The following is a 23,794-nucleotide window of genomic DNA, read 5'->3' on the forward strand; positions in this document are numbered from 1 at the left end:
TAATTAGGGCCATTTGTTCTTTCGAGTCGCAGCTAAGTTATTTAGAACTACAAGAAAAGAGCAATAGATATCGGATGTGGTCGCTGAAAGTCATTATCCACTTGTAAAAGTTGCTTGAGTTATTTTAGTTTTTTTCTGAATAAATATAGTATTGATAGTAGAATTTAATATTATGAAAATGGCCTAAGTTCATTTATATTTCCCTGTGGAATTGCTAGTTAAATGTCTCAGGATCGCTGGAGACAAAGGGGGAGATGTACTCCCTTTAAATACCATTCAATTGATTTGATTGATTGATTGATTTAGTTTATTTTACTTCGCGTTTTGTGCCTCTTGGCTAATTTGCGAAGATGGGGATGAGTGATGAAATGATGAAATTGATGAATGGACATTCACAAACAACCAAGCCCGACCGGGATTCGAACCCGGGATCCTTGGCGTCGCAGCGCGATGTGCTAGCCACTCGGCAAATACCATTCAACAGTGCATGAATAGACATTGATGGTTATAACAGGGTGGGCACGTGCCCCCCCCCCCCAAAGCGATGACTAAGTATATATATCCCAACAAAACAAAATGTTCAAGCAACATAAAATGCTGGGTAGAATCCTTAAATAAATATCCTTTCCAGAGTGCCAGAAAAAACAAAGAGAAAGTTAAGCAAGTAAAGTAATCGTCACTGGATCTCTCAGAAATTAAAATTTACCTCCACTGAAAGTCGAATCTAAGACAACTGGATTACATGTCGATAAAGTTAATACTGCGATAATGACGTTAATACACATCAGCAGAAGCAGTGGCGACTATTCTGGTTTTGGGAACTGGATAAGGGGCCCTATGTAAATAGAGTCTCACGACCAGTTTGACTCGTAATTATTGCTCGGAACGTGGCTCAGTTGAGAAAAGATGAAAAGAAGAGGATAGAGCATGTGGCAGGGGACCTTGTCCCGAGCCAATATTACCTATTGTGTGAATGACATCCGTAGCTGAAATTGCAATCAGAATCAGGAGATATTTTTATTTTTATTCCTCAAAACTCCTTGAAAAGGGACGTTTACAGATTTTGTCATATTTTACCCCTATGCCAGTGAGCCAACAAGTTTCAAGTCAAGTCATTATCGTTTGAAGCAGCAGTGTGTAACGCCTTCCATCGAAGTATCACATTTGCAGTTTACGTTTTAAAAAAATCGATTAACACCGCCTGTAACAGCAACGAGTGGGGAAAGGAGCTTCTGTCGTTTAAAATCAATCAAGACGTATTTGAGAGCCAACATCCTTAAAAAAGACAGTCGCCATCCACATTATGATTAGAAAGTGACTTCGATGACGCGATTGCAGTCTTTTGATACACAAAAAGCCGGGGATTGTAAGTATGAAAGTCGTTTTTTCTCTTTATTGTATTCTCTGTATTTTCTAAAGGAATTTCCCCCTACGACACTTACCAAAACCATACGAAATGATTATAATTTTACAATACCAATATGTGAAGACTGGGTAACACACACAAACACATTTATATAGTAATTATATGGATATGCAAATACTCATGGTGTCATTGTGAACCACATACAAACTTTCACAGCGTTTAGAGGACGTCAATGCGAGCAACTTCATTTGATAACAGTTTGTTCGTTGACGTCGGGTTGCCCTCAGAAATAACTTTTTCATTCAGTATGCTTGCGCCCATCCAGCACATTTGTGGTTACTACACACTGTCCAGGGAATCTGAGCGAACGAATGAAAACAAGTCTCTGTGCTAGTAGTGACTCGATAAGGTTCGACCAATGAACGCACGAGAGGGAAGTGAGTGCATAGCCGTTTGCAGCATCGTGCACTGCTTTGCTCAGCCAGCTCGCTTTCTCTTCCGTTATGTGCGGCCATGCTCCACAGATTCCCGACACTGAATATGCCACAAAATATTTAGTTCGTTGCAGAGAGATAGGAAAGGATCGTCCTCAGTATATACATATATATGAACAAAACTTAACGAGTCTTTAATGCAAAGATAAACAGCATCGTAACTTGGGGGGAGGGGGGTTAACATGAACCTTGGGTTCCAGAAAATTAAAATAAATTCCCCTAACATGTAAATTTTTACAAGCCTGGAAACTTTGTGGAGCGAGTACCCCTGTGCCCCCGCCAAGCTACGCCTATGACGATAAGCAACAATGCATGAATTAAGCGAAAGAGATAATCTCAAGGGCTCTAGCTGATCCCGTTTCCATAGAGTACTGAAGTCTTTAGTATGATCGCTGACAGAAAAATAATATCACATACGTACAAAGAAGATCTGTGCTCGAAGAGGGTATATTGAACTTCGTTTTTTCCTCATTCATTCCCAGTATTGCCACTGTTCTTGTCTGTAATGCATTCAAGACTTTGTTTTCGTTAGAATAATACATTTTAACAATTTTAATAATAATGTTACTTTTTCAATCAGTTGAACAATGATATATTGATAATGGCGAGTAACGTATTTATAAGCGAGCCAGTTTACTTAAATTGCTACTTAAATACAACTTACTGGTCTTGAAAATGTGGCCCAAAATGCACATTATTTGGCAATAAATGGTTCATTGTGAATTAACCGTTTTTATGCACATGAAGAAAATTAAGAGCAATCAAGCATCTTCTTCATTACGTCGCTACCTCTCATTATATACAGTTAGCATGTTGTTCGTAATCTGGTTAAAGTTCGTCCAGAATTAAAAATTTAATTGTGAAGCAAACACATTTTCGAAACAGGAAACATGCAATAAAGTTTGAATATATAAAAGCTATCATATTTGTTTTTTACATCGAAGTTTGTCGTAAAGGAATGTTCTTAAAATGCAAGTCTCAAACAGCAATTACTTTTATTCGTTGACATAACAGTGGACAACAAATCGACATAATCCACTTTAGTTTCTTCGAATTGTAAACGAGCTTCGTCCTGCCAGCAGATGCAAACGAATCGTCTACGTGTTTTGTACGCAGTAGCAGCATGCAACATCGCATCTCTAATTCAGGACTGTGTGTGTGGCATTGTTCCAAAGTATCTGTTGAGCTTCATTCCCTAACCTTGCTTACCTAGCCATGGCGAAACTAGTTTGATTCAAAACTTCCAATTTTCCTTTTACATTTTACCCAATTCAATTATTACTTTTTTATTAACACGAGAAATAAATTAAGTGCGTTGCGAAGCCAGAGATCCTGGGTTCGAATTCTGACTAATGCATGGAATTTCTTCATCGGAGAGAGGTAGAAAAGTTACGTAAAATAACCAACATAGAATTACAAATAAGACACTGAAATTAGATTCCAAATTTAAGGTGCGGTAACGATAAGCGTGTTATCAGCAACTGAGTAATACTGCTAATCGTAGCTGCATATTGTACAAATTGACAAGTAAACTCCCAGGGCAACAGCATGTATTCAGCAGTTAGGATATAAGTGACATGGCGATAAATTGTAGGACAAGATTCCTCTCACCGCTCTTTCTTTTCATTCTCATTGCTGCTGTTGAGGTTTTTACCATCAAAATCAAGCAGCCGTGTTTTGCCTTAAATATTTGCACCAGAAACCTCATAGAAATTAGAAGAATCTCATAGTGCGAAAATTATAATATACAGGAGTGTTAATGACACACTAATGCTTTTGTAAATAGATTGAGTGCAGGTAAACGCTCTCCCGAACGCGTCCAAAACTTATAATAAATCTTCGAACGTCCTCCACCCTTTTGAAATCGAAAATTGAGCGCCCCCTCTTTTTATGATTTAAAAGAAACCTCAGTTTACACCGCGGGAGGTACCTGAAAGAAACTCCTCTCTAAGTCGTCGTTAATCCACCACTCTATTGTACGGTGTTCAGCCTGATAATTAAACATCGCAGAATAATCATCGAATTAATTCATATACATTGGTTTTAACTGTTGTTAAGGTTACCAGGTAAAACAGTGATTCGGTCCATAAATGTGACTTTAATGCATCTCATAAGTTTATTCTTTAAACAAGTGTCCTGGGAACATCGAAATATAAAATAGTGTATTCGTAGCCAGTGCAGTCAACAGCACAGGTCCAGCTTTAGTGGGTTTTTTTCTTAAAGATTGAAGGGAGGGCAATAATATTTATGAGAGGAGGTCGCCCGATGGCGCAGTGGTAGCGTCGTAGCCTTGTAATGAAGGGGTCCCGGGTTCGATTCCCGGTGGAGGCATAGTGGTTCGGATTCCACTTTAAACTGTAGGTCCAGTCCCGATTAGCCTTACTGTGCATAAAGTGGACTTAAAACAACAAATCAATCAATCAATGAGAGGAGGTCGAGGTTCATTTTACAGTGTAACTCCGACTGAAACATATGACGTGACCAGTCGTTCTAGCTGAGTTTTATCCCGGCAGTTTCATCAGTCACTAGGTGAATAATGGGATGGTATATTTAATGAAGGTCAATACTTCCTTCCACTTTCTGTCTCCCTTGTCCTTCCACCCTAGCTTCTCATCTGCACGCGGCTAATCTAACTGTACAAATTAATCCAGCCAAAACACTATGAAACTAGTGGTCCTTTGTTTTGTTTTTATAAAACTACTTCGTCGTCGCGATTAATCCAGTAAGTAGAAAAACGACATAAAATAACTGAAATAGCAAGAAAGAAGGCAACGTTTAAATACTGTGTTGGAATCCTCCTGAAAGTACTATTTCTACCAGGTAATGGAACTTATATGTATTTGCATATTGGTGCGGCAGCGAACAGTTTTGAATTTCGAATAATCCCTGGTCCTTTTTTCGCCCCCTAGTCTGTTCCTCCTCCTACCTTTGTTGCTAAAGTTTTTGGAAAGAAAGAATAGGAGTACACACGACACTTGGATAATTTAATTTTGATTTGTAAACATTTCTTCGTGAAATGCCGATACATAATTTTTATCACACTGGGTTACAAAAGTGCATTTTCCAGAATTTGACCACGAACAACGAAAAGTCAGCAACATTTAAAAATATACCTACATATATGTATATAATATAAACATACAGTTACAGTGGTGTATTTTGCATACTCAGACTCTTGTCAGTGCCCTTGCAGATTGTGTTATTGTATGCATCCAGATGCTCCAGTTAAAGGGTGCTCTTTGTTTGGATGGTTCGTTGGGATTTGATAGGTTAGTGCTTTGTGAAGGTCACCAGTTTTTCAGTCGCAAGTGACAGCTGGCAGGGAGAGCAAACGCCACGTGCGACGGGAGTCGGTTCTTACCAAGAGGAGCCGAACATCTGCGTTCTACATCTCCGGCGTCTTGGTTCACGCACAACACCTGCCCTTTCCTCGGCTGCAGTTGGCCGGTGCCTCGCGACTGCCGTGTTCACATTGGTCGAAGGAGCTTTTCTTGGCACGCGATAGGGTGAGACCGAAAGTAATGTAGCGGGACGAGCACCTGGTGCACGTTCCTCAGCTGCAGTCAGCCAGCAGTTGTCCAAGACATAGTTCGTGTGTTTTCTGCGAGCAATGCTTATCTGTGTGTCAGGATTCGTTGTTGGGTAAGATCTATAATTAGTATTATTATTTCTTCTATTTAGGATAATTTTTTTATGATGCGCAAATTTATTTAACCCTCAAGTTTTATTTTATTGTATACAATTGTACAATTATCGGGGGGAGGCCCAAGTCTAGGCAGTGTCCAATGAAACTTTCCGGAAAGGTCCCCCGACTCCCCGCGTGTTACGCCTATGCAGCAATTGCATGTTTATACATGAATCCATTATCTGACAACCGTTTTGGGCAGTCATTTCGAATTCAGGAGACCTGTTGTTCAAATCCAGGCCAAAATTTGGGATTGTGTTTATCATTTGAAGCAGTTGCGTGAGAATTCAATTTTTTTCGCAAATAAATATTGGAGCACTCATTACCTTACATAACTACACAGCTCCGTTTTTAACGATACCGGCGCAGATGATTATAGTTTCGTCACGCCTTGTAAGTTCCATGGGTACTGTGTTTAGTTCACGGAGGAACACACCATGATATATATATATATATATATATATATATATATTTCTCGTGCACTTAACGATTGCTTTCTTTCATCCATTGTATTTCGGTAATTGTACGTCGCTCTTCTACCTATTCTAAAATTTGCGACGATGAGAATGAATGTTGAACTGACGAAACCAATAAGGGGACTAGGGTTCGAACTTGGGACCTATAGCTTCGAAGTAAGTTACGCTGACCACATCCTCCGCAGAGACCGGCTGTTAGCGATTAATCCAAGGATCTAGTAGGTGTGCATATGCAGGATGATATTTGAAAGGGCGATGGCGGGAGTGCCCCCTCCCTTGTAAATTATTGGCCATTGTGGAAGGATGCGTGTATAATGCATATAATGCCTCGATGTCACTGGAATCCTTCCCCGACTGGGAATTTTTCAAATACTGCACTGGATATATTAACAAGTTTGTTTGTGTGCGTCTATGATGTATGAATGCGTGTGCGTGTGACTCTCCTCGGCATGTCTTATCATTCAGTGACATGAAACTTCGGTCTCAATAGTCGAGCGCGTTATCTGGTCGACTTTTGATCTCGTAACCGAAGCCCGGGTTCGAATCCCGGCCTGGGCGTTTTTTTGTGAGTATCCCTTCATCAGGTTCATCTAATCACCACTCATGCTTATCTACGCGAGTAGCCAAAAATGGGAGAAACGCGACGTAAAATAACAATTACAAATTACCTAACGAAACTGTATGAGGGTGGACCTCATGATCCAGCGGTTGACGTAGAATGTCTCTTCGAATGTATTATTATTCCGATTAACCTTCATACAAGATCGAACATCTTGAATGCCTTGCAGCAATGCAAATCAACAAAAATTGGCAAGAGTTATCACAGCGTCTCGATTAGTTTTTGCGCATAACAGTCTCGCAAAATGACTTTGTTTTTCATAGAGGATAGATACGAGTAATTACGAAGTAGAACATCATAATTTGTAGTATTGAGGCATCTCTTTCTTACCTTGTGATATCTCTATTTCTTATTTAATAGTTACACATTTCAAACATATTAAGATTTGTGTTGTTTTTTTTTAACGTCAAATATAGACTTTTGTGTTCCTGCCAGAACCATATTCAGTACAGCTTGACTCCAAAATGACTGAAAGTATTATATGTGTATTGTTCAGTATTTACAAGAACTTTTGTTTATTTCGCGAAGTAAGTAGAGTCCGATTGTGTTTCCCACATCTTCCATCATTAATACTATTGTAATATTATTTTATTCCGTGTAATAATTTTGTTGTGCAGCGCGTGAAGCACAGTCCGCAATCTTTGTAATTTATTTACTCGTTGATTGTGTTAACCAAAATCTGTCCCGATTTCTGGTTGTGGCAGGGATGACAGAAACAATTGTCCGATATTGTTTGTTTTTTGTCAGGATATTTATGTGACTCAATTCTTGTATTTGACCATATATCTTATTTCCGACCAAATGAGCAATTGTAATTTTATAATTCCGTATCCAGCTGGAGGTGAATATTGCTAGGTTCAAGTATCCCAGCTTTGACATGTTCTGTTTCTGGCATCATGAATTTCAGGTCGGGGCTCCTTGGTTAGAATTTTGGGTAAGGATTAGATGTGGATTTGTCCCATCATTTATTTCATCCTCAGCGACATGATTAAACTAGAGAACTAGGAAAACGACGTATTTTGTCTTTGCAAAATGGATAGTGCGGTGCAGGATTTTATATATGGAGGCTCGGAACTAAAAGCATTGTGAGACCCTGTTACTGACAAGCGATATATAATTTTAGTTATATCTCTTTCCCCAAGTGTTTTGTTAGATTATTAGTTCGTATAATTTTAACACATTTCAAATGCCACCTTTTTTTTTAAAAAAAAAAAATGTGCCCCCTTTCATAGCATTTTTTCTTCCCAGTGAAGGTCTGGGACTGACCTAGTGTCAACGAATTTCAGGTTTTATTAAAATGTGATTGAATATCAATATAAACAAAGAACTGAGGAGGAAGCACTGTTTCTCTCGCCTTGAACCAAGATCTTCCTTTCTAGGAAAAGGAGAGATTGGTTATTGTCTGTCAGTCAGAAAATTCCCCGTAGGGCTTTTGGTGTCCTCCCCCTCCACGAACTGCTGCTGCTTGGGAGCCATGCACGGTCTATGGATCTCCCCACACCAGAATGGGGTCGGGTCGTTTGTTGCATCTGCTGCGCAAAGAAGCGCTTTTCATCCTCTCCCCCAAGAAATCCAACAGCCAGCTTGCCTACCTTGCTTCCGACACCTGCGTTCGTCCAACAGACTCGCCAAGGGCAGGTCAATTGATTTTTCAATGAAGTTATAAGACTGTAGGAACAAAGCTTCGTGTTTTTGTTTCGCGACACTTTTCTTTCTAGAACAATGCGTGGGAGTAACAAATACCGGTAAGAGAAACGGCAAGGATTGTTGAGTTATTGGATCGCTGCCAAGTTCACACCTTAAGATCGGCTTTTGCATACACGGTAATGAAATATCCAGTTGACCTTGCATCCCACAAATCAGTTCTTATAAGGAAGAAGGAACGTGCCGTAACTTTGTGAGAAATCCTGGGGTCTTTGGTAGCGAGCTCGTTGGATGGCGAGGTTTTATCATCTCGCTCGGCTCTCGGTAATATTTCTTGTGATTAGTTTGTTTGCTGTCACTTTGTGAAGGAAGCTGCTTTAAAAATAATAATCACTCAATTGACAGAGGAATGACGTGTGTGAAAACTGTGGGTTTTGTTATTTGTAGCACCATCAGGTCGGAATGCGATTGGTCCGAGTGGGTAGGAGCATCGACGCATGTATTTCACAGGTTAGTATTGGTGCTTGGATGTTACTCAGATACTGTGTGGATTGTTGTATAAAGGGTCTCCCATTTTGGACAACACTAGAGTAACCCTGTGTTCTGATGTCACAGGGGAATGCTGTTATTGTTAGGCTAAATGCCTAAGTGATTAGGTTAGCTAGGTTTAGTTCTCTTAGCATAAATAATAGATTTTCAGTGTATTTATGCTAATAGAACCAAACCTAACAACGTAGGCACTACTCGTCTGACGTCGGAGCACTGGATTGCTCTAGTGTTGTGCCAAAAGGGAGATCCTTGTATAAACGGGAACAGGAAGTGGCAAGTGATCCTTAGATTGGAACGCCGAACTTGTGATACAGATTGGTCGCATGGATAAATGGAATGAAAATAATTTGAAGCAGTTTTTCTTATGACGCCAAATTTTACATGGTTGAAGAAAAGTGGTGATCAATTAAGATTTTATGTCGCCGAAACCCTTGATGTCATATTTGTAGTAGTTGGAAATGTGCATTGTGGAAACTTGTCATTGCGAATTGTGATACATCAGTATAAGCGCAGACCCCTGATTCCAAGGGATGATCTTCAGTAATATTACTTTCATCTCTCTCTCTCTCTCTCTCTCTCTCTCTCTCTCTCTCTCTCTCTCTCTCTCTCTCTCTATTGCTATCTATTTTGTTTGTCTTTCGTCACTTAACTCGAGTTTCATGATGGGGATGAATGATTGACAGATGGAGATAAGGTGAGGATTTTTCTTTCTATATGCAGTAGACCATATATTTGCTCACCTTCACATTTATAACTTAAGATTATATGAATGAGATAATACTTGAATTCTTGGTATCGAATTTAAAGTAAGACAAGCTTTGAACATGAGTTTTGATTGTAATAAAAGTTATAAAAATCCGTGCGCTTTGTGTAAGAAAGAGGAAAGGTGCTTTAGCTGCGAAGGCCTCTCGGTCAAAGAGCCAGCTAGACAGGAAACCAGGGTCAGAAGAAGGCCTGGGTGAAGGCTGTTGCGTTCTTTCCCAGGCAGAACAATGGATGCTTTTACGAACAGTTCTTGGAACACCTGTGTCTCCCATCCTTCTAGACACGTAAACGCACGGAGCCAAATGTCGTGTATTTCATTCAGTCAGTCGAGTTTCGTACTTCACAGCAAACTTTTAGAATAAACCAGTTTGTGTAGTAATGCTTGAGTACTTCAACTAATGCAGTGTGTGGCAGCTGCTCAACTGGCGAAAGAGACCGAAGAGCTCCTCGACTGTACTTTCAGTTGGATCGAACTGACAGGAAAACCACCACTAACAAAGTATGTAATAAAACCTTTTTTAATGATCACATTCATTAACCGTCGACTTTAGTAGTGTATCGCAGCTTTGCTAGGCAATAGGGAATTTTAGATGTAATTCCTTTTTTCATGGAATTTCTATTTCCATCCGACACTATTGCATGCCTTTTATGAGAGAGCGGGATACAAGCGTGTACGTTTCATTTCAAGTGATTGTAACATTCGGGGCCAACCTTGTGAGTCTTATCTGTTAGCTGGCTGAATCTGCATCTGAATCTGGATTAGTTATCGCATCCATTTAATCATTTCCACATTCATTCTCCTCGTCGCGATTAACCTGTGTGGAAAACTAAACGATACAAGTTCCGAGTTGCTGGTTACGCTCTGAAACTGAACGATACTTAGATTCAATCAATTCTTACGTGGTAAGTTAGTTTTTGTTGTTATTCAATTTGTAATGGTTTGATGCTTGTGCATATGTGGGTTGCTTAGAAGCAGAAGCGTGGTCTAGATTTTTAGATGCAACGTTGTGTAAACGCCTCTGCACTGTAGCCTTCGGGGTCGTCAGCTTCGTAAGAGGAGGAGCTTGTTACGGATCATGGATGCAGTAAACCGCCGAGAGAGGAAGTGGTGGCAACGCTTTTTAAAAGTTTTTCCAAGGACAGGCGAACATCCTTGCAGAGTTTGGTGTAGCGCTCGAACCGCCTTGTAAATTGCATTCACAGTATCTGGTACTGTATGAATAGAATTTATCTGCTGGAAAGATAACCGTAGCACGGGGGTGGTAGTCGATCAATACGGTAGTATCGCCATACATTTCGGGGCGTTGTTCGGTCCCCTAGGTTCCACCAAGTTCCATAGGGCTTGGTTCATTTTCTCCACTTTTCACCCAAAATGTCATTTCTATCACATTCTTCATTGTTAAATATATTGTCTGAAATACTTGAGGACAATTCACAAACTAATTAGCTGTTGCACAATCGTCCACAAAACCACAAACATATGTATACACAATTGTCCATTTTATGTTCATTCGCTGTTTCTTGCCAATATGAGGTTCAAAAATACAAACAAATACATCAAGGCAGAAGATTAGTTTGAATACAATTGCATCTTGTGCAAACCCTTAGAACGTATAAGATTTCTGAATTATAAGTGTTTATGCAAGAGGACTCGATAAGAATTTGTCCTATTGCAAACCAAATCCAAATCAACCACGCGAGTAGCAATTCGTAAACATTGCGTGGAGGCATTATGTAGCATATGATTTGGTAGTTTCATTCTTGTTCTACGGAAAGTCACTATCCACTAATTATTACATCAAACGCGCCATGACAATCGCAATACATTACAGGTTAGCGTTTTATTTTGGCTCATGTAATTGTATGTCGAATTTTGTGAAATGTTGTGGAAATAAAGCGTAGGAAGGACGCAGACATATCTTAACACATACAGGTCATAAAATAACAGTTAGTGAAAGCAAGAAAGACATTCATATTTACAATAATTCTCCAATAAAAACCGAAAAATCGTTATGAACGCGTGAGGTATGACTGACAAGACAAGTTTTTCTTGCATGACAGAAAACTTGGTTATGGGTTCAATGGCCATCAAGGTATATGTTCCACTGAAAGAAAATGGAAGCAGAGAACAATAGCGCCATTGTTGTGTTGAGTTGCATGCAGAAATCCTTTTCTGTCCCTTCAATTTAAAAAGGAGACGACTGCAATTTTTTACGTGGATATTGGAATTCTCTCCGCTCTTTACTCGTAATAACTAGCAAACTATGCATTGTAATATACATGCGCACTCAGGTACATTGTCACATTTAGTTGGTGGCGATAGTGGATAGTTTTTTCGATGTTGTGATTAAAGCCATGATATGACTATATGGTGAATAAACTAGACCACATGTGAAAAGCTTTCTCATACAACCACATGTGAATGTTTGATTTTGTTAATTCCCCAAATTTAAGAAATCATTTGACCTCTAGATATTAAACTTCTGCCAGTAATTTGAGTTACAATAAATTGTTTGTTTTGTTCCTTCACCCAGTCAGTCCTTGTAATGTGATTTACGTTTGACAATCCTAAGTGTAGTCAGGGCATTAACCTATGGGCAACTGGGCCAATTGCCCCGGGGCCCCCACCAAAAGGAAGCTGTGAAGGGCCTCCACCAAAAAAATATTTTAACCAGCTGGCTATGCTTGTGAAAAATTACATAAGAAGTTGTAATTTAAATATTAAAAAAAAAAAAAAACACTTCAATATTGTCGTATGTCTACACTCTTCTGGACCCAATTGTAGCACAGCTTTCAGTCGATCTGTTTGTAGATATCTGAAGCTCAGTATACTTTATACCATGGATTGATTTGGCTGTGGCTGTGGTGTGGAAATAAGGCACACTTATTCAAACGATCAATTCTCAGATTCGATTAAGATAATAAATAATCCTACGAAATACATAACTTTCTTTCGTTAATAACATCGTATTAGAACTGTGAGTTTTTCTAGGGGAAAAAATTGTGTGTCTACTATATGTGTTAAACCTTTGGGAATTTTCTTAAATAAAGTGTAGTTACTACAATTCCGTCTGAACCCCCTTACTATTTACTATATATTGTAGTTATGGTGTTCACTCTTCATAATATACTGTAGACATTTAGACGCAGATTTTTACTGCTGCTATAGCGCTACAATTTTCGTCCTGTAAGTTTATTTTGCTGCGCTATTCTCCCTGCAAACCTATCTGCGATATGTTCGATTGTGAATGACTACTGATTCTAAAATCAGGTCTACCATTTCAACTGCTGAAAATTGGTGGTTAACATATTGAGCTTATAAAGCTCCTAGTAAAAAATAATAAAAATATGGGGGGACTCCACAAAACATTTTGCCCAGGGGCCTGCACAAACCTTGATACGGCCCTGAGTGTAGTAACACTATTACATTATTTTTTAAGAAGAAAACATTTTTCCGCGTTTTATTCCTAATATTTTAGGTTTCATAAACAGTTGTCGTAGAAAATAAACAACAGCATGTAACTGGTAACTCATCTCTCCCATAATTTATAGATGTATGCGATCACCGTATTTTGCTTTACTTTTAAGATATCTCTCATATTTTAATATGTAGGTATGTTTCATGTCTGAAGCACGATAACAATGGGAACAGAGGTTGTTTGTGTTGTCTTTTTATCGTCTGCAATGTTGAGATGAGACCGAGGTTTAGTGTCCCAGAGTCTCGTCTCGTTAGAGTTCACTAGAATGTAGAGTATTTGAAAATGACTCTTAAATCAAAGTTTCTTTAGTATGCCACTAGATCAGACACACCTATAGCCAGAGAGGTTATATTATGTGTTATTTAACGTAGTTTCAAAATATATGGAACAAGTGAGATGTTCCAGAAATATTCATTGCAAACCTCTTCAAGTATTACTTTTACTACACCAGATACAGCATATTTTTAACAGGTAAATTACATTTACCTTTTACCTGTTATATGACTGCGCAAGCATAAGAATCCACCTTCTTGACAAATCCAAATTTGGTTTACACAAACTTGCCACATTTCATTATAGCGGGTCTCTTATATCATTGCAACTGTTAATTCTAAGAAGGCCTAGGGATGAAAGAATGGAGTTTATGGGGAGTTTTCGTTTCGAGACCAGAGGGAGAGAACACCGAGACTGCGTCAAGTCTCCTCTATTTTGCAAAGCTGAATATATGTACGGTCGCGAACGCTTCTTGTTTATAACGAGCCCGTTGAAAGTCAACGGAATGCTACAACCCATAAGTATTCGTGACTGTACAGCATTTTATTCAAAGAAGGTGTGTTTAATGTGTGAGCACAGCTGGACTTGTTAAGTTGGAATTCCACGTGCAGGAAATAGCGGTTAGAAAAACCAAATCATCCATTCATATCTTTTTTAGGCTGTCTTGGCTATCGTTCAAGGAGCACGTGGAGTGTTCAAGCCCATGATTTTCGCTTCCTGCTTTTAGTCGCCACAAATATGCGAGATGAAATACGTGCGATAGACATGATTTGAAATTGGTTTTGTTAACGCAACATTTTACGTTCCATTTGAGAAAAAAATTGGTCTAAGGAAGATCAACCCAGTGTATACAACGAGAAATGACCAAATATGTATATAACGGGAAACTTGAATGAAATCCGTGATGGTTTAATTACTTCTGGTTTATGTGAATTAAATGCAAAGATCTGGGAACCATCTGGGATACATTTTATGCACAGCCTTTTATCCAGGGTAAAAACCAAGAAGATATATCATATTTATTTCATACGTAATTTTGTCATTGATATGGAAATGGAAATGGCAACTATCAAGTGGTCGCTCAAAGGGAGTTCCGTATTTCAATTTCATGTCGTTTAAGTATGCCTGATATAAAAAATACAGCTTTATGTTATAAGTTGCACATACAACGAACCAGCTCGCATTATTAATATGCATACACACTCTTCTGCAATAAAGTAAAGTAAAGTGCTCCTCTGTGCTTAGCATCACGCCATGAAGGCGTATAGGGGGTGTGGGGGTAACGCCCCACACTTTCTTGATCCGGTCTTCTGCAGAGTATGTTCAATCTGCTTTGATGTGGTTTAGGTTAGAATTTTGTAGTAAGTCAATTGCAATAATTAATAGAAATGTTTTTTTTAATTGTTGTAATTTATTCACATGTTTAGTATTCATGGTTCCGAGAATGAAATATAGATGACATTTCAGTTATTTTTAGTTAGAATTCTGTGTGCTTAAGCAAAATTTATCTGAATTTTTCCGTATATTTACCTAAGTACTAAACTTTTCCTTAATGTTTCATGTATCATTAGTGTTTTTGAAAAGAGTATTCCATAGGGCTTAGCCGATAACAATATCAATGCCGGTACTCTTACCGATTCCCACCGATACCGACGCTTTGAAATTGTAAACAATCTTAAGTGATTCACATATTTATGGATTTTAACATACACATCTTTTATTAAAACTCTGCCTTATCACACGCTATCAGAGTTTTGCTTGAAAATATTTATCATTTCATATAAGCATATAATCACAGATTTCATTTCTCTCCATAATGTTGTTACAAGAAGTAATTATAATTATGCATTTTGCATAATTTCCAGGATATTTAGACTCTCGCGTACTCTGGAAAAAGTATCGGCGGGTGTCGGTGATTAAATTTCAATCGATACTTTCTGATACCGATACATCGGCATCGCTTCAGTTCTGGTATTCCATCGTAACGTTTCCATTCTTCTGTATTGAGAAAGTCGTGATGCATGGTTCAAACAATATTATTCTTTCTTTTCCAGCTCTCCACAGAAACCTGATCGGCCACCCTGTGGTCCAGGTCCCCCACAGACACAACCGTACGGGAAGACGCACGCTGGCGAGCACGCAGGGTCTCCTCCTTCGGGGCTTCCCTGGGGGAACGCACGCCAGCGCTCCATCAGCGGCGGCCTCAATAAGAAAGGTTCTGTCCGGAACAACGGGGACGTTATCAAAAGATCACGTATCCAGACAGCGTGAGTACCATATTGTTCGTTTTAAAAAATAAATAAACTTTCCTTTAGTTTTATATAAATTCTCGAAATGTGAAGATTTATGAGATTTTTCCAAGAAGTTTTTCCAGAGCTCTACTGGCACATTGCCTTTTTGTTATAATGCGTAGGTGGATTAAAAGAGAGGACGTTCTCCTGCATCCCCGAGAGAGAATGAAAATAAGGAAGACGAAACTTTCTAAATAAATTCTACCCGAAAAAAAATGTAAGATTGTTAAAGCTCTCTCTCCGAAATTCGGATTGCCTCCGAAATCCGGGTATTAAAATTTGCGAATCGAGATTTTTAAAATTTCCGGAATCCTGATATTTTTTTCTATACGTAGGGTGAAGGTAAGATGTGCTAAAAGTTCTGTCTGAGTAAGTATGTCTGCCTCGAGAACAAAAATCTTGATCAGTTTTTCATTTGTAAGCATAGTAAACACAGGACAACAGGATGTACTTCGTGTTTCGTAAAGCAAGAACATTTTTTTTCTCCGAAATCTTTGAACCGCAGGATCCAAAGAAACTAAAAAGAGAAATTATTATGAAGGAAATACAATGGATCCAGAACTGCTGTTTTTTCCCGTTCTTTGTAGCCCTAACCGTGGGGAGATTTATGCTTTTGCTTACTTATATTATTTTTATGCACATTCATGTATTCTGTGTAAGTTGTGTTGCAATAATCTTCAGTATGTGATTTTCTCTTTAAAAAAAATGTCAAGAGCGTTGCATGCTTTACAGTGCTGGACATTCTGAGAAGTTTCATCTTGATGTCACAGAAACCCTGCAGTGTTTGTAAACAAGGGGGCTGAAAAAAGGTCTCTTATGACCTTCAAGAGCGGGAGGAAAGTGGTCGAAGGACTTGGATTCGCAGACCTGCTGCGATGACTTGGCCCGCCTGACACACACTCAACAGGAAACGTAACGGGACGGTTGAGCACGGGGTGTAGGTGTAGGCTCTCCTTTCGATGCGCTAAACTTAGCGAATCTCTTGCGTATTTCTAGTTGTTTCATGATGTCAAATGAGTTAATTTCGTGCAAATACCATCTACCAGAGGTTTTAAGCAGGGTACCCAGTTGTGCCCCAGGTTCCCCTGTGTTTCGAAAGCGCCTGCATCATTTATAGAGGGCTAATGTTTCCTGCCTGAACTAAATCTATGGCGTGTAGTGTGTCTTGTGGCGTCTTCCAAAGTTTCTCGATTGGAACTTTACGTACAGCCCCGAATTAACTTGTAACTTTTAAACGTATTTGCATGTGTTTTTTTTCTCCTTATTTTTTACCCTTTTTCGTTGCTCGCGGTGTCAAGTACACGGGGATTCTGCTAGAGGCAAGTGGATTTTGTCTCTGTCGTGGCTGTTGCTGATCAAATAAACCGAGAAGACCTTGTAGAACTTTTTTGTGCTTCACAAAGGCGCACGCCACATGGGGAAATGTGTCTGCTGTTAAATAAGCACGGGGATCATCAAACAAACATTGTAGCTCAGCGGTGGTACTACCTGACGTCACTTGCGAAACTGAAAAACAAAAGCTCTTACCGATTTTTATTGTTGCCCTTGTATTAGTAATAATGACAGGGAAGACTGAAATTGTTATTTAGAAATGTCAATTTCTATGCAACAATTTGTTCCTGTTCTTAATATGGATAAGAACTGCTCACCAGATATCGTTCTCTGATGATATTTCGAGTTTTTAAAATCCGACTCGTGAAAGTTGAAATTGAATGTAGTTTCTGGCATTGTCGCAATTGGGCTACTCTCTGTTTGTGTAGGGACATTTTAGTAAATTGATTGTTGAGAACAGAAAGCAAGCATCTTCGGGTTCATTCCACTAAAGTACCGTCCTTTACGTCTACTCTTAGTGTTTTCATTGCCTTGATCACTGTGTAACTGCTGTGCAGACAATATCCATCTTGTTTCTTTTGTGTTCGGAATTGTTTCAGTTGTCTTGTCACCGCCCCCTTGGTTCCGTGAACTCATTACCAGTGCCCCCGCCCTAGTTTATAAAAGATTATTCAAACATAAACAACTAGGGAAAGCCAAGCTCCATTTCGCCCAAGACTTGGGGACAATGTTTTCCATTTCAGGAATAACTAACTTGCCTATATTAAAGATGATAAATTCTTTTTTAAAAAAATAAGTAATATTGTAAGCTCTTTTGAGCTTATGTAGATGAAACCTGGCTTTAGGGGATGGCCTTGGGGAGGGATGCTACAGCTTCGTCCTTCATCTGCAGTGAGGCTTCCATTAGGAAGAAAATACTTTCAAAGGGGTCACAAAGTGAGAACAAAAGAACTGGAATATTGCAAAAAGAAATATATACAGCGGATAGTCACGATTTTATTTCCTGGGCTTCCACGTGTATAAATTCTGGCCTGATATAGATAAAGTGACATATCTTTCTATATTGATATAGCAGAGAAGATATTCTGTTTTATTCTATTTGGGACTAGTTTTCGCTGTTGCTGCAGTGCACGTAACCTTCACCTCATGCCGCCGCTGGAGATAATTCGTTGCTGATCCGTCCGTTAGGCCGAATTTGTAGTGGTAGTATGTGCGCATGCCTCAAGTTTAAGTATCCGTGGATTGGAATTCCAAGACGGATGCAATATTCTTGGAATTCTCCTACCCTCCTACGATCTGCATCCCATTAGTTTTAATTGGTTTTTCCTATGTGACAACAATATAGATTCTGTACCAGTTTCAACTTCGTCCCCCCAACAATTTTGAATTATTTCGCTTGCCTATCAAATGTATAAATATACGAAAAAAAACGAGTTAGCAACTTAAAGGGAGCATAAATTAGTGCAGAATTCAAGTGGTGGTAGTTGGCACCCTAGGTGCTTGTTGCCCTACTTTACCTGTTACCCATGAATACAAAGTTCATATTCTGAACATTCAAAAAATTAGATTTATTTACGCTACTCCTAGATCATTCTAGAGAATGATCATGCTGATTACATTCATAGGGTGCCACGAAGCTATTACAAATATTGACACAAAAGGGAATGCAGTCCATTCTATACAAGGGTCTCCCGATATTTAGCAGATATTCTAAACATAATTATTTCCCTTCTGAATTAGAATATCTTCCAGAAGAGAGACTATTTCGAAATAGTTATTGTTGAGATTGTCCCAAGCTTCAGTGCAACCTTAAGCTTGTCGCCTTGTCCAGCCAGCCAGCTATCGGGTGACTACGGAGGACGTGCAGTAGGGTGCATAAATATTACCAGGTAATTTCCTATTACATCGTACGAGTTTTGTAGGGAGTGAATTTTACTGATGCTAGGGAAGAGGTTGCCTACTGCTTCATTATGTAGCTATTTTCGAACCTCGGACTGCTTAAACAGAGTGAATTATAGGTTCAGTGAAAATATTCAAGCATCCCATTCTGCGATCAAAGTTCAAGATACATGAAGCTTTACTTCCACTTTCTCCTGGAAGGTCTTCATGACATAGGGGAAAGTTTTACCCTTATATTCCAGGACTTTGGGACTTGCATAAATTGGACATTAATACGACGAGTTAAAACATACGTGCATACAAACATGGATTTAAATTAAACACTGGTACAGACATAAATGTATATAAAGTAGTCATATAATTATCAACAAGAATATTGTAAATTTCATTAGTTCAGAATGTTAAACGTGAATAAATTGTAGAAATAATTCATGGAATCGTTTTCCAAAACTTTTCTCCCTCTTACATTGAGGTATAACTGAAATACTTTGAAACCTGTAAAGAGGGAGTGGGTGGAATTGTAAAGTTTCGAGTTTTTCCGTCATCTTGTTACGAAACGAGGTTAACACTGCAGTGGTCGCGCGAAAAAAAAACTCGCGTCATTACTCGCGCGGATTACTATTGTGATCCATAGAATATTACCTTTTTTGCCCATTATTTGTAAAAATTTACCTGGTGTTATAGCGAGAATGTCCTTTTTTAAGTATTCTGGTTCACTTAAAAAAAATTGAAGTTATTTCACTAAACGCATTACAAGAGGGAGGAAATTCTAAATCTAGTGCATTGCATTTGGATGCGATGCATCCAAACAAATATATATATCTTAGAATCTTACTTTTGTTATGTTCATTCCCAAAAATATCGCAGAGGTTTTTGGTGGTCTGGACACACCCATTGCTTATATTTGTAACATAATTTAGAGAAACGTACTTATAACGACTGAACGAACATAGTTCCTGGACTGTTGTAGGAAGGTATATGTCAAGGTCAAGGGTGTTGCCAAAATGCAGTAGCACTTATTGTGATCCGCGCGACCACTGCAGTGTTAGTACAAAGGTCCGTGGTTATGCTGCAATGAACTGCACTATAGAAAATTGGGCTATAATATTAAATATATTTTTTCTGATCGGGGTCACAATGGTTGAAGACATGTACCTTAGCACTGTGAATTCAGATGATTTGTGCGACTTCCTTGTCACACATATCCATTACCCAAACAACGCCCAGGCGTTATCACATATCCTCATTACACTTATGGACTTCCTTGTTTCGCTATCGACATTTAATGGAGAAGGAAGACGCAAGTATTTATGAAGATAATGCTCTTATGACGGAATAAGTTTTGTTTTCTCGTATATAACACATTCTTTTTATTTTGATGACATTCCAGTTAAAGTCGCATTTCTGAAATAGAGCCATGTATCTCTTTTTTGTTCAAAGGTCATGCGACATTTGACATGCTTGCGAATTGGATGTAGTCCCACGAAGTGTTCTTCAGCAACCGCACTTGCCCATTGTTCATATGGAGCACTTACACCTGTTCGTGTTTACAGGGCCATGTAATTACTCTTTGAAGAAGGAGTGCAGTGACCCGCTTGGCACATTTCGAATTTTCCATTGTGAGGCCTTTCCTTCCGTTTGATGGCGGGTTCAGAGTTCATATGATCCGTAGGAACGTACTTTACAAGGAGTTACCAATGCCGAGCTACTTGGGAAGATCACTATGCACAGGCATCGGGACAGGTCTCCTCCCTTGTGATACTCTTATTATGTTTCAACCCCATGATTTACTTCCGACAGTTCATGATCGTAGTTGCTCGACTTCTGATGATGGACGTAGTTTAAATATCATTGAGGGGGGGGGGGGACAACAATACCGTAAAATAACTTGAAAAAGTTTTCCGGTTCTTGCTCTTCTCCAAATATTATTTGTATATAAGTTTGGGACTCTTATTTGTTTTGTTTTGAAATTCAAGTTCTTAATTTTGTTTGTTTAAGAACGTGAAATTCGGTGTTTCAGCGTGGAAGTATATTTACACCAATTTAATGTGAAGCAGAGAATATCTCTTACCTACACCGACTCACGTTCTTATTATAGAAAAAAGGACAACGTTATGAAATTATTATTCTCTATATTTAAAAAAAATAAAATGTCATTATTTGGTTGGCAAATTAATGCGCACTTGCATGTGTGATTTTCAAAACTATACGTATAATTTTACGTTTTTGTTCTTGTCCTTGTTGTAAATTGTTCATTATTATTATATACTTTGTATATAATGAATGTGAAACGCAGTTAACAGCCTTCGCATGAAAAGCATGATACGTAGGAAGCAAGGATGCTAATAGAATCAATAGCCTCGGCTGTATAGATGTTATTGTACTACCACACTTTTAATCAAATTAGTGTAATTTATTAATGTAATTTCATCATCCTTCACCACAATTAACTGAACTGTGAACGTGATGTAAAACAAACAAAACAACATATACATTCGGTATGGAAAACTGCCTCCCAACCGATATTACGTTTAGTTCCACGTCCTTGAATTTGCTACGTGGCAACCAGATATGGATATACTCAGCACGCCCATATCCGGAAGTACTTCGATAGCTAGTATCAGCATTTCGTGTTGAGAAGCATGACTTGTTGCGGTGGCAGACCTATTCGATTATGGTAGGAATGACGTCATTACAGCTGAGAGTTTCGTGTAGAATAAAACTGCCACATTGCGTATTGCGTGTGTAATAAACGTTTGTATTTTTAAGTGATGCTGTGCTATTTGCTAGTATGCCTTCGGAGGATTAATTTTTTATAATGCTATTTCATTTTTCGATGCAAATGAAATTACAAGGATTGTTCGTTGTTGCTACGTAGATAAATGATATCCCGTAAAACAGTAAGATTTTCCCTATTATTTGTATTCAATGCTCTTGAAGGGAACTCTCGGAAAACAAACTGATTATCAAGCGTTCCTTGTAGCGCCAGAAACCGTAGCATGAGATGGATAAAAACACATTACAACTAAACATATTTTCCTGTCCTATCACTTTCTATAAAGTTTCCTTAGCGAATGCATAGAGCACTGAGAAACCATAGACTATATACACACATACACATACGTGTAATAGGGTCTCCCTCTTGGCGTATTCATATATGATTCAGTACATTTGTGTAGCTCCTATGATTAAGTTTGCATCAGTATAAATTTTGTCAGGATAAGGAACTGATTCGTGAAAAGTACACCCAACGGCAAAATAAATAATATGCAAATTTTCCATCACCATTTTCATTCAGACTGTTTTCCACAATGTGATCATCATGAATTGATATAAAAACGTCAATGATCAAAGGAGAACATCTGCTTCACATCAACAGAATTCCACATTTTAAAACAACGCAAGAGGTATAATAATAAATGACATTTAACCCAAGAAGTAGAAAAAAAAGGAATGAAACTAGCGATGGACAATTTGCAGACTATTGGCTGTTGGCTGTACCACTAGCTTCATTCCCAGAAAGAAAGCATTGAAATATTGTATATGCTTACATGTGTCCGTCCCATTGTTCTATCTCTGGGCCTCATTCCTTCATCCGCCACGTAGCAGGGCCTGCCCACCCAGTTTAGATGCGAATCATTTACCTTGTTTTAAATTAGTTGAAGCAGTTATCCGTAATATTGGTCGTAGGTACGTACTTGTAGTGACGATACCAAAGGAGTGGCAAAAACGGGAGGAGCGCCCTTACATTGGCTAGTCTGCCCACCCCCCCCACAAAAAGCAAGAAAATTTTAATGTTTCAAATCACTTTACCCCAAATACACATTTTGTATGGTCTTGTCGGGCCAGGATTTATATATGTGGAGCCCGGGACTATACAAGTCGGATGATTAGTTATATTCAAATATCTCGGCCTGGCGGAATGGATAGCCCATCGTGCTACGACGCCATAGATCCCGGGTTCGAATCCCGTCATGGGTGTTCTTTATGAGTGTCTCTTCATCAATGTCATATCATCACCCATCTTCATCGTCGCGATTAGCCAAAAGTAGAAGAAAAGCGACGCTAAATAACAAAAAACAAATATCTTTGTTTTTCATGTTCCGTCTCTTTCGAAAATATTTTTTCCACAGTGGAAGCCCCTTTGCAGCTGGAGATCTGGCATTATGTATTCTCCCCCCCAAGCCTCCCTTAATTCCTGACCAGTACCTATACTCACTTTTTTGTACTGTATGTATTGTTCTGATGGAGAGTAATTTGTGTGTGTGTGTGGTGGGGGCGGGCCAAGGGTTGTAGTTACTCGGCTGGAAACAAACTTTTCATTTCACCTTTATATTTCGTGCTTGCATAATTAATATACTTGGAGTGTGATCTCCATACTAATGAACGTGCAGGTGCTGAATCTGCTAGCTTGAATAAATTTACTGAATTTATCTTGCACTTCTGCTCGAGTGTAGTTTTCTTCCGTAAATGCATATTTACCTCAAGTTTAAATACAACGCACTATATTATTTTTTTAAATGAAAAAAAACCAACATAAAGTACAGTAATTCACATGTTTCCAATACAATCAAATCTAAAAGTCTGCGTACTTGTAAAATTGTATTCGAATCATAGTAACTGAAATATAAAAGTTACTAGTGTGTGTTTTCTCGCGTGTTTACTTCCGACGTTCGCTCGCGTCATAAATCACGTTGTAGTTTGTCGTTAGTTTGACCTTGATATACTATTGTGTTATGCAACCTAAAGTCACCACTACGCCTAGAGGTATCGTATATAGTATATACATGAATATGCGGGCACTACTTAGTAGGGGCATGTTCTAATTAATCTTGTCTGGTCCCACTCTAAGCACTAGGATCAGTCCCATGCATAAGGTGGACTATTTGTGTGTGTGTGTGTTAATCTTAAAAACAAGGATC

The 23,794-nt window shown here is 38.7% G+C and overlaps 1 protein-coding gene across 7 annotated transcripts in view; it reads left to right on the forward strand.

The window, feature by feature from the left end:
• siz (Brefeldin-resistant Arf-GEF family protein schizo) overlaps positions 1-23,794 on the forward strand; it is a 277,137-nt gene that overhangs the window by 198,977 nt on the left and 54,366 nt on the right. For 6 of the 7 annotated variants that reach the window (XM_083117508.1, XM_083117512.1, XM_083117514.1 and 3 more), the window contains one exon: positions 15,405-15,617. In XM_083117508.1, coding sequence (XP_082973634.1) covers positions 15,405-15,617 — 213 coding nt within the window. Of the gene's footprint in view, positions 1-5,426; positions 5,503-15,404; positions 15,618-23,794 lie in introns of those variants that run through there. The other variant, XM_083117510.1, reaches the window with a different exon arrangement.

Source organism: Lepisma saccharinum, chromosome 2, assembly GCF_977018435.1.
Source record: "Lepisma saccharinum chromosome 2, izLepSacc3.1, whole genome shotgun sequence".
In the NCBI taxonomy this organism is placed as follows: Eukaryota; Metazoa; Arthropoda; class Insecta; order Zygentoma; family Lepismatidae; genus Lepisma; species Lepisma saccharinum.